The sequence below is a fragment of the Malaclemys terrapin genome, chromosome 2 (genome assembly GCF_027887155.1).
Source record: "Malaclemys terrapin pileata isolate rMalTer1 chromosome 2, rMalTer1.hap1, whole genome shotgun sequence".
NCBI lineage: Eukaryota > Metazoa > Chordata > Testudines > Emydidae > Malaclemys > Malaclemys terrapin.
Window position 1 is genome coordinate 140,982,737 of NC_071506.1, and position 12,281 is coordinate 140,995,017.

At 50.0% G+C, this 12,281-nt stretch overlaps 1 protein-coding gene across 2 annotated transcripts in view; it reads left to right on the forward strand.

The window, feature by feature from the left end:
* The window catches only part of DBNL (drebrin like), a 41,365-nt gene extending 32,087 nt beyond the window's left edge, over window positions 1–9,278 (forward strand). For both annotated transcript variants that reach the window (XM_054017773.1, XM_054017772.1), the window contains 3 exons: window positions 2,302–2,429; window positions 6,038–6,143; window positions 7,609–9,278. In XM_054017773.1, coding sequence (XP_053873748.1) covers window positions 2,302–2,429; window positions 6,038–6,143; window positions 7,609–7,748 — 374 coding nt within the window. In that variant the 3' untranslated portion in view covers window positions 7,749–9,278. The remainder of the gene's footprint in view (window positions 1–2,301; window positions 2,430–6,037; window positions 6,144–7,608) is intronic.
* Window positions 9,279–12,281: the final 3,003 nt, after the last annotated feature.

Here is a 12,281-nt window from a genome sequence, read left to right on the forward strand (position 1 = left end):
TTTTGGATGGTGCCAGTAGCCTAGGATTAGGGCTGGTGACCGACTCTCCTCTCCGCCAGCTTCTTTCCTTCAGAAATAAAAGTAAACGCACCCAGACACAAACCACCAGAGCCCCTGCAGGCGAGGCAGGCGCTGCACAAAGCAGGTCTAACTTGGGTGGTTGGGTTTAGTGTGTGGGTGTGGGGTGGTGCTGGCGGCGTGTGCTAGACAGGATGTCAGACTACATGATCTGCTGGTCTCTTCTGGGCTTAAATTCTATGACTCTAAAGCGACCAGCTTCTGTATTTCAAGGAACATGAGACCATAGCAGGTTCCGTACTACATCTCAGCTTTCTCCCTGCTAGAGGTGAAACCGGGTTGCAACTGGTATGTATTCATGCATTCCCCACTAGGGGTCGCTGTTGTGCTGAGGAGAGATTTAGACCTAACCCTAAACTTGGTCCTGCTCAGAGCTAACCTGCAAGCAGCGACATCCCACTAGCAATCCGTCTCCTGGATTGTGGTGTTCCCATCGCTGTATGGGATTCTAAGGGGAGGCAGGCAGTGGCTGACATTCAGTGATCTGAAATGGCTTGTTTGCGCCTTGCCTAGCAGCTCTCAGGAGCCCTGTTGTCCTGGGCTCTGCATAGGAAACAATAGTCCCTGACAAGCAGAGGGCGTGGGAAGAAGATGGACAAGGGAATGGTGATGAGCACATGTGGATACCTAGACTGGTTGTGTGCACAATCTGCAGGGTCGAGTGTGGGGGCTGGGTTGGTAATAAGATGTCTGGCCTTAGCCTGGCCATTGTGCATTGGTGATGTCCCATAGTCCCCAGGGGAGAAGTGCATATTGGGAGGGTTTTGAAGGCGGACACAGCCTTAGTTTGGGGACAGAAGCCCAGTTAATGTCTCTGACCGCATCCTGTCCTTCTGCCAGAGCAGCTGTAACATCTGTCCTGTCTTATATTGCCTGCATAGTTTCCCTCTTGCTGCTGACCCCTCTAGCAGGTGTCTCTTCCTATCTGAGTGCTCCCCAGCCTGTCAGCTCCCAATCAGCCTCTAGTTTAAATAAACCTCCTTCCCTCTTCCAGCACCTGATTTGGCTAAGATGGAGCGTGTCCCCCCTGAATATGCTCCCCTCCTCCCCGCAAGTTCTGCATCTAATAAACTAATAACCTCTCCTCTCAACATCGTCTTCCACCCCTTGAGATTCTGGAGCCCTGCGTATGGAACCAGAAGCATTTTGAGAATGTCACAGCAGAGCACTTGAACTTCAAGCTGCCTCTGTAATCATCTAAACTTCACTTCCAGGAGTTTTCTTATCATTTCTTACGTCGACACAGCCAGACACAGGCTTCTCCCTAGCACCCTCTAGAGCCTTGAAATGTCCCCCTAATAACCCTATCTGCACGCAGTTTGGCTGTAGGGGCAGACAAGAACAAACCATGTTCAGCAAACGGGATTGCTGACAACCCCGGTACACCACACCTGCATTTCATCAGGTAGACTGGGCCCAATGTTTAGATATCTCACGAGACCCACCACCCTTGTTCCTGGTGAGGAAGTCCCACAGTGGCTCTGACCGTTTCCACTCTCCCAGCTGTCTAGGCAGACTGGATACAATAGTAGAAAATGCTGCGTAAGGGCCCAAGCTTGCATGGCGCCGGGAGAGCGGCTGGAGGATCTGATAAAGCTTGTCCATTCTCCATCGTCTCCAATCTACCAAAAAAAGCATTGCTAAAATCATTACTCTCCTGCTGCTCCAGCTCCATCGCCCCTCTCCTCTAACTCCTCCTGGGCTCTAACGCAAGCTCCTTGTGTTCATCTCTGTGGCCCAATGTGATCTTACTCACCTGTTCTCAGGTCTCCTCTCTTCCTTCTTGCTCCTTGTCTTCCTATTACTGGAGCTGGTTAGGAAGTGATTTCCCCCGCCTCCCCCCTCCAGCCCCTTACAATTTTGGGGGGGACAGTGGGGGATGAAAACTGGAAAATTTTGACAAATGGATTTTTTGGCAACATTTTCCATTGAGGGGGGAGCTATTTTCTGTAGGAAATAAGTATTAGCCAGCTCAACCTCTCTCTTCGATACTCAGAGGGATGGAAGGAGCTGTAGGCTGTCAACCCTGATGCACTGATCATTTCCTCCAGGTCCCCGCTTCTGCATACCCACTTCTGATCATGATCTGGTACCTCCTTAGCCTCTGTCTACGGGTCAGAGCTTGGTTCAGAAAGCTGTCCGGCACGTGGCTCTGACGGGAGGGAGGGAGGGACCAGTGTGCGAGGGGATTGAGACCGCAAGGTATTCTGGGTTTCTTTCTAGGTGACGCTGCTGTGCAGGACACCAGGTACAGTCCAGTCCCCCCGGTGTCCCAGCCGCAAGTGGAAGAGGACGCGCTGTACGAGGAACCCCCTGATGAGTCAGCTGTCTACGAAGAGCCCCCCACTCAGGTGGGTTTAGTTACGGAAACAGGGCTGTTTGGCTCAATCTGTTTAACACCAAGAAGATTGAGATGACTAGATTACGGCCTAGAAGTACCTATAGGCGGCTAAGTTCCCTCTAAGGTGTGTGCCTGCGCGGCCGTGCAGGAGACCACCAAGGGCCACACACCTAACTCCCCGAGCCCCGGGGCTGCGGCACAGCAAGGAGAGATGCCTCTCCCGCCCCCCCCCCAGCCCCAGGTCTGTGGCATAGCAAGGAGAGATGCCTCTCCTGCCCCCCCAGCAGCAGGGAGGGGCCCCTCTCTCCTAGCCCCAGAGCTACTGCCGCGGGGAGAGAGAGCTGGAGGGAGTCCTTTCTGCCTGCTGCCGCTCTGGGGCAGCTTACAGCCCAGACTCCTCATCCCCACCCCAGAGCCCACATCTCCAGTTGGAGCCCTCACTACCACCTCTCCCCCAGCCCTGAGCCCTCTCCCATACCCTGAACCCCTCATCCCTGGCCCCACCTCAGAGCCTGCACCTCCAGCCAGAGCCCTCACCTCCTGCACCGCAGCCCTGAGTCCCCTCCCACAGTCCGAACCCCTTGGCCCCACCCCCACCACACATCACCTCCATATTGGTGCACATAGCAAAATGCATTCCGCACATGGATGGGAAAAATTGGAGGGAACGTTGACGGGGTGTGACAATGCGGTTCTGGCGGAACCCAACTGAGAGTGCCAACTCAGGACAAATTGCTAAAATAGGGCAGTTACAGCCCAAGGCCGGGGTCTTTCCACCTCTAAGGCAAACCAAACCAGCCAGACTAAGACTTCGGTCTCACCCCACTGGCTAACCGCAAGTCTCACAAGCAATCTCCTTAGACGCTCCAGTTTCCCAGTATTACCACCAGTGCCACACGTTATGGGGACAAATGGTTATAAAAACCAATACCCCAGTAAAAGAAAAAGGTTCTCCTGATCCCAAAGGACCAAGCCCCAGACCCAGGTCAATATACAAGTCAGACCTTACCCACAAATCACGCTACTGCCAATCCTTTAGAATCTAAAATCTAAAGGTTTATTCATAAAAGGGAAAAGATAGAGATGAGAATTAGAATTGGTTAAATGGAATCAATTACATACAGTAATGGCACAGTTCTTGGTTCAGGCTTGCAGCAGCGATGGAATAAACTGCAGGTTCAAATCAAGTCTCTGGAATACATCCCCAGCTGGGATGGGTCCTTTGTTCAGAGCTTCAGTTTGTAGCAAAGTCCCTCCAGAGGTAAGAAGCAGGATTGAAGACCAGATGGAGATCAGGCATCAGCCTTATATAGTCTTTTCCAGGTGTAAGAACACCTCTTTGTTCTTACTGTGGAAAATTACCGCAAAATGGAGTCTGGAGTCACATGGGCCAGTCCCTGCATACTTTGCTGAGGTACAAGGCGTATCTGCCTTCTCTCAATGGGTCCATTGTATAGCTGATGGGCCTTAATGGGCCATCAAGCAGGCTAGGCAGAGCTAATCTCAGCTTGTCTGGGATGTCACCCAGAAGCATAGCATAAGTTTGCCATACAGACAGTATAGAGCCAATATTCATAACTTCAACTACCAAACTGATACATACATATAGACAGGTTTCAGAGTAACAGCCGTGTTAGTCTGTATCCGCAAAAAGAAGAACAGGAGTACTTGTGGCACCTTAGAGACTAACAAATTTATTAGAGCATAAGCTTTCGTGGACTACAGCCCACTTCTTCGGATGCATATATGCATCCGAAGAAGTGGGCTGTAGTCCACGAAAGCTTATGCTCTAATAAATTTGTTAGTCTCTAAGGTGCCACAAGTACTCCTGTTCTTCTTTTTACATATAGACAGCATCATCATAACCAGCAAACCATAACCTTGTCCTAGACACCCCATTTGACCCCCTTTATACAAGATTTGGGTGCCACTACAGGACCTTGGTTGCAACGATGATCTATATGGTCCCAGTTTATGTCAATAACGTCACACGGGGGAAGAGATCTGTCAGTAGAGAACTCTATAACCTAGCAGACAAAGGTAAAGCCTAGCAAGATCCCAGGGATGGGAGTTAAAACTTCAGACAAATAACTGGAAATATGGCAGAAATGTTGTAATAGTGGGAGTAACAACCCACCTAGGAATGTGGTGGATTCTCCATCACTTCTGATCGTTCAATCAAGAATAAATCCCTTTTTCTTAACACTCTTAAAGCTCAGCCAGGAATCTCTCGGTGACATTCTCTGGTCTGTGATTTGCAAATCAGGTACCTTCTGGCCTGTAGAGATACAAAGTCACTTCTTAAAAGTTTTGTTATTTGTTTCTAAGCTTTTCTGGGTGGAGTCATTTATAAAGATTTGTTTTCTGTTGATTGGGGTTAAATTCTTTCCAGGCTTGGGTTTAGCAGCAGATGATTCCTAATTTGTGGTATCTTTTCCACCCACATAGTGTGAATGTTTCAGTTTAAAGCATCAACCTGTAGTTGCATACCGTAGGTTGGTAAACGTTGCATAGAATAGTTGCACAAGCTTAGTGTGTGAAGCTGGAGTGCTCTCCTCTCTTGGGCAGTATCAGCCCAGATCAAACTTTCTTTTTCTTGTGTTGTAATCCCTCTTTGCACAGTTCAAATGTCCATGCTTCTGATACTGCCCTTTAAACTGCAAGTGTCATCTCCTTTGCCGTTTGGCACTAGTGCTCATTTAGAAACATCAAGTGGATTTTTCCATACCTGGCATTTTTATGATTTCTGCATTATTTTTGGCATCTGGTCCATATTTTGTTGAGGTTTTTACAGATTTTGTAGTTCAGTGTAACCTAGTTTGATCTATCCAGGGTACTTCTGGTATCCTCCCATGGGGTAGTATCTCAGCACCTCACAATCGCTACTGGATTTATCTATCCCGACGACACCCTGTGAGGTAGGGCAGTGCTATGATCCGCGTTGTCCAGGCCCAGGGAGAGACTCAGGTTCCCTTCCAGCCCTGCATTTCTATAATTCTGTGACAAGTGACTTGTCCAGGGTCATGCTGGGAGTCTGTTGGAGCCAGGTCTCTGACATCGCAGGCTAGTGCCCTAACCCCTGGGTCATGCTGCTTCTCTGATTTGTGTCAGGATGAGATAAAGCGGCTGTGGTGCAACAAGCATAGCCATCAGTGCCTTTCTGTTGTTGTCAGGTTGGTCATTGGGCAGTCAGTTCCAATGCTGCCCTTTGGGGAGGTGAAAGAAAATCTGCCCGCGGAGAACCCTCTTTTTCTTCTGTTGGGGACAGAGACCAATATTTGAATGTTTGTATGTGTTCTGTTCACGCTATTACCGGGGTGTGTGTTCGCATGGGGGTGATCTGGTCTGTGTCCCCGTAACACCGTCATTATAACAAGACTGCAGTTCGCAAACAGACTGCTACCAACATTCCTCTCATGGATGAGAGAGGCTCGTGGAAAGTGCCGAGTAAAGGATCTATGCGTGGCACTGGGTTGTTTGCTTTGTTTGGAGTGGTGGGAAAGAGCTAGGTTGCTCCACATTGATGCAGGTCTTGACAGCTGGGCTTCCCATGGCACTCCAACAGCAAATGCAAACTCGTTCACATTTAACACTGTCTATTTCCGTTTGCCTTCAAAGGAACAGCTTGAAGATGCCAAATATGAGTGTGCTGTTGAGTACCAGCAAAGGCCGGACTTGGAGGGGAAAGGGTTATGTGCCCGAGCGCTGTACGACTATCAGGCTGGTATGTGGCTCCTTTATTTCTCTGTAATCTTGGGAATTGACAGCCCTGTGGTTTCGGTGTCACACACGTTCCCACCCCAGTGCCTCTAAGTGTGCACGTACTCCCCTGGATTCAGGGGTAGCCCGGGAAAGTCCCCCCCGGCTCCTGGGCAGTGATGCAGATCCAGACGGGTGATGGAGCCCGGCATACGTCAAAGAACAGCAGTGCAGCGAAGTAACTTCCTTTGGCGATCAGTCGCCATACACAGCTGTGAGTGCAATGCAGCTTTGCTGTGCAACAGCGTCTTTCATGCAGCCTGGATCCAAAAACGATGCAGTATTTGATGCCATCCCTTCCACTTCCTGGACTCCCTACCCCTCTGACCTTCCCGGGCTCTCTCCTCTGGCTCCTTTCCCTCTGTCTCCAAGCACGCCAGGCCAGATTCTCACCTTGTGTAAACCCTAATAGCTTAGGGGAAGTCAATGAACTTACGACATTTTGATGATCTAACCCGTCATTTTCTGCTACCCTTAAGATATGGTTCTGCTCTGAAAAGCGACTGTCAGGCTGGCACCATAACAAAGAGGAAAGCACCTAAAGGCTCCTAAGTGAGTCAGGTGCTTTTGAAAATTTTACCCCAATCCCTAATACAGATCACCATGCAATCATGGCAGCTCCACAGATATGGAGCCTCTAGATTCATTGACCACGGAAAGCAATCCTAGATAACGTAGCAAGAGCAGGGAAAACGAGTCCACAGTGAGTCTGCGTTTTGATAGCGGATTCCAAACAAAACCTCTGACGCGTTTCGTAAAACTTTCAAGGCCCCTCACGACTTATCCACACCTGACCTAGCGTCTCTTATTCAGTATTGAAAGATTGGCTCCCACCTCCGATCGGCCCGTGATCCCAGCCTCCATCACCCACTGGTTACATTTTCAAACAAGCCCTGTTTGTGCCTTCTTCTACGCTGCCCCTCAGGTTGGGAGAAGCTCCCCATAAACACAAGCAAAACTCCCTCATCCACCTTTAAATCCCTCCTTAAAATTCTGCTTTGCTGTTATGCCTGCAGAATACTTGACAATGGTTAAAGCTGCTGGTCTGCTAAGACCTCTGTTGGCCACATTGTCTCATTGTTTCCTTGTGCTCCCCATCAGTCGCCATCTGTTTCTTGTCTTATCGTTCGATTGTCAGGTCTTTGGGGCAGGGACTGTGTTATTGTTGTCTGTACAGCGCCTAGCACGTTGAGGTCCTGCTCCAGGACTAGGGCTCCTAGGAGTTACAATAATATGAATAACAGTGTTTCCCGCAGACGGATTTTGTGCAGGGCACCAAAAATGCCGTTAAAGGGAAAGAGCAACCTTAGGCAGCGAAGGGGTTTAGGGATGGAGAGCTTTCAGTTGTGACCATATGTCCCTGTCTTTTCCTCAATAGCTTGTGTGACATCAGCTAGCTTCTGACCTTCCCCTGCTCTATCTCATTCCAGCCGATGACACTGAGATCTCCTTTGATCCTGAGAACATCATCACCAACATCGAGATGATCGATGAGGGCTGGTGGCGGGGCTACGGCCCAGACGGCCACTTCGGCATGTTCCCTGCCAACTACGTGGAATTGATAGAATAAGCAGCCTCCGGGGGAAGGGGAGCAGTTACCCCTAAAAGTGGCTTGATGAAATCTGATTCTTCAACGTTTAAATTGTGTGGCTTTTAAGGCGTGACGTGCCATCGCCTTGCTCCCCTGGTCCCAGGGCAGAACCCAACGGTGCTCTGTTGCCCTCTTCCCCTCCAGCTTAGCTGACACTTCTTGGTGAAGGTCTGAAATGAGCCGTGGCCATTTGCATAACTTACCTACATGTTTCACTCGACAGCTGAAACCTTTTAAGGGGGAGGGACAGATGACTGCTCCCTACCAGGCATTCAGGAAACAAGCCCCCCACTTCAGAACAGGTGTCTCTCATGGGGAAAAGAGATCCTCAGCCGGATCCGCGAGGGAATGGTAATCAGACGGGCTCCGATTTAGCATTCCGTATGGCTCAGTAACCAGCGTGGATCTGTCACTGCAGGGTTAATGCTGCAAAGACCGACACCAAGCAGTCGGGCAATGCCCAAGTCAGCCTTCTATTAGCAACACCGTCTCCCTGCGCATGTGCTATTAAATTATACGTCCTACAGTCTAGCCAGTGCGGCTGCACAGGTGTCCTGAGGTCAAGTTACCGTTGCTCATAGAATCCTGACTTTTGCATTTCCTGCTGTCTCTGGGGCTTCAGCTCACAAGCTGCCCATTGTACTGCAGTGAGGTTTGCATTTCGCTTCCTCTACTTTCGAGGAGGGAATGAAAAGGATGAATCCCTGTTGCAACTGAACGCTAAGGAGCTGTGCAGCTGCATGTCATGCTGTTGCAGCATCTTGCACAATTCCTTTAGAGCAGTGGTCAGTTATAGAACTCGGGTAAGGATATTTATCATGCATGCATTGGACCAATATTTCATTTACCAATAAGTCCTCTCAGCCTCTCCCAGAGGGTTTTCCTCACCGGGGACTAGCAATGGGTGCATAGTAACACTTTCTGTTAGCCATGGGAACTCGGGGGTGGTGTAGATTTCTTAAAGTACGCAAAGTTGTCTTTTCCCCAAAGGAGACTCTTCTGGGAAATTGAGCAAGGCAAACCTAGGGATTTGTAATGAACCCCACCTCCTTAATCACGGTGTTCCCTGCCTTATATATAATCCAGTAACGATCACTGTGCCCTGAAACAATGGGAATCCTAACTCAGCTATTCCTACCCTCCCTCTTTCCTACTACAAGTTTTCCTCCCTTATGTTGCTTTAACAAACAAACATGGTTCGAAAGATGCTGGAACCCTTATTCCCCAGCCCTGACTTGCCCCCTTGCCAGCTGCTCCCTCTCCCTGCAGCTGCAGAGAGAATGTCCTGGCTGCTCCAGTCCCGACGCCTCCCACCCCAGGACTCTCCAGCTGCAGTGAGAACTACTCCAAGCCGTTTCTGTGCCGTGTGGGTGCCGAAAACCGTGTGTTGCATTCCTTCCCATCTGCTCATCCTGCCTCACCAGCCTCGTGGGCTTGTGTCTGTGTGGACTCTCTCATCTTTTCCCTTTGGAGTGCTGATGGAAACAATAAAGGGCTTTTCTGTGGTGATGGCTGCAGCCGGTCACTGGGTGTGTCACTGACCTTTAGAGTTGGTGGTTACGGGGCTCATCAGTTTTTGGGGCTTCGATTGCACCCTTCCTTCTGTTCTGGTCAAAACCTCCGGCTGGACAGTGGAGGCTTTGCATTTGGATAGGGGCTTGGGGCAGGCACAGCCTGTGGTGTTTAATCAACAGTTTGAATCTTAAACAAGAGCTTGTGGCCATATGAAATGCCTTACTCTTGTCACGTAGCCTCCTGGGCTTGGCCCATCCTTGGAAACGTTTGCGCTGTCTGCCTCAGCCCCTGCTGTTTAGGCTGGACTCCATAGAGCATCTCCAGCAGTGGGTTCATGCATTTGTGCCCGCTTAGATTGCCAGCTGCTTGATTCTCAGGCTCTCAGAGATTCCTGACAAAAACTATAATGATGTGACCACCTGGGCCTATTGTAGCACCTTGCTCTTGTCCAGTATGTCTCTTACCTGCATAGACTAGCTCTGGGGAAAGGTGTCTCCCCAACATCTTCTGTGGGGAAGACTGATGGAAAGAAGTCATTCAGCAGAAGTGTGGCCTAGGGGGATAGAGCACTGCACTGCACTGGGACTCAGCAGACCTGTGTCCTATTCCTGGCTCTGCAGTTAGCCTGCTGGGTGAACTCAGGCAAGTCACTCCTCTGCTCTGTGCCTCAGTTTCCCCATGAACAAGACATCATGATTGGCATCTTTACTCCAGGGGTTGGGGGAATGAGATGAGACAAAAGCTGCTCTGCAGGCTAGGGTGAAGATGGATGGTGCTTCAATGGGACAGGTGGTGCAATGGGAGAAGTGGCAAAGGAAGCAAAGTGGAGGCGATTGTGGGATGGAGGGAGTTAATCCGAGGAAGGGCAGGGGAAAGGCTGCTGTGGATGGAGGTCATGAAAAGCTGAGGACAGGGTGAGCAGTGTAAAAGGGAACGAAATGGCTACCAAAAGGGAGGTCAGAGGTTTCAGAGAGGTCTGTTGGCTTAACTTTTCATTTCTGTGGTTATGTGGCTTCAAGTCAGGGTTGGTACATACATAATATGCCAAGTTGCTTCACAATGCATGGGGTGTGTGTGTGTGTGTGTGTGTGTGTGTTTGTATGCATACAGCCCCCCCCACACACACACACGCTGGGTGCTTTAAAACGGCCAATTTCCCAAAGCCGAAAACAACTTTTGAGCAAAATCAATTGAGAGGAAAATGTTTGAACAACAAAGTTGAACAAGAATTGGGAATTAAAAAAAATACTTGGCTAGTTGCTCAGAAGACCACAATTGCGTAATCCTGCAAGAAGGTTTGTTTTGTTAAAACATCATCCTGGGAAAGCACCAATAATAAACTACATCTAACTAAACAAATGGAAAAAAGGGGAAATGGATTGCAATGAACATAAATGAGCAGTTATTAAATGCATAACCCAAGTCATATGAGAAGCTGAAGCCACCTGTGAACAAGCTGTGGCTGGCAGGGGTAGCACAAGAACATGGGACAGTCAATTAAACTGAAAGGTGGAAAATTCAAAACTAGTAAGAGGAAATACATTTTCAAGCTGCATGATTAGGCTGTGGAACTCACTGCCACAGGATGTTATTGAGGTCAAGAAGTTAGCTGGTAAGAGACTGGACATTTATATGGCTAACGAGAACAGGTAGAATTAATGCTAACTCAAGAAGTTCTTTGAGTAGTGTTCCTGTGGGTGCACCAGGGGCATATGGGCCTCAAGTCCTCGATTGGAGACTTTCTGTTAGCAGTGTCCATGGGGCCTGCGCATGCGCTCTGTACAGCCTCATGCGATGCACTGAAGGCAAAGGACTGCGGGTTCATGTTAGTTGTTTTTACTATAGAATTAGATAGTCGTGAGAGGATGATGGAGAATTCCCTTGCACCTGCTTTGGAATTGTGTCAAGAGATCCCCTCGTACCTCTGTCTCTGGATAGATCCAGCACCCCTTCGACTTTGGCTCAGGTCTCCCGTAAGAAGGGAAAGGCTGCGGAGAAAAGGAGTTTGGTCTCCCACCACCAGGAGCTGGCTTTCAAAAGGCCCCAACTCCTGCTACGGGGTTGACCTCTTGGGTCGGGACCTCTTGTGGTGGCACAAGACACTTCTTCCTCCGGTACCAGCAGAGCTGGGAGATTCTGGAGCGCTCAGGCCCAGCACATATACTCGTCTAGAACGGCGTTGTCTACGTCAGACTTGCCATTGGTGCCTTTTCGCTCGGCAGCTTTGGGACCAGGCAAATCGAAGCACCACACACCTTTGGCCTCAGCACTGCCGCACTCCAGATCGACAGTACTGCCCCCTGAGCTGCTGCATGGGTACCGCAGGAATTCCCCTGCTCTAGGGGCTTGTCAGTCTTAGAAAAGCCAGACTCCTCACTGCTTATGGATACTGAACGAGTCTGAGCGCCGAGACCCCAGCTTCCAAATTACCATTGCTTCCTGGTGCCGTAGGATTCTCTGCCTTTTTCTCCTGGGAACCCTCCACTCCCCCTTCATTGAATGTCTCCTCCTCCTTCCTCACCCTCCTCCAATCAATCTCCTCTATATCAGTGCAGGAGCCCATTACTTTGACAAGGATCCTCCTACACAACAGGGATGGTGAGAGCAGCTCTGAGTTCCTGGGGAAGGGAGCTCCTTCTATATGACACCCTCCCCCCCCCATCCCCCCCAGGTCCAAGGGCCAGACTGAGATCCTTGGGCTGCAGAGCACCAGCCATTTGTCAGACCTCTGGCCCCATTGCAGAGAGGCTATAGGGTTGTGCAGTCCCCTCTGCCACCCCCCCCCAGCACGAGGAGACTTTTGAAAAACAGCAGACGAGGGCGGCTAAAGAGGCCACCCCTCAAACGCCTCTCAAAGAGGAGGTTTCTCATGCTGGGCAGTCACTTCAAGATGTGTCCTGCTCTGGGTGCTCCCCTCCCTACCTTGCTTCCCCCCTGCTTTGGACTGTTCTTCACGGGATATCCGGCTGCAGAAGGACCTGAGCGGGTGGCCTGCGC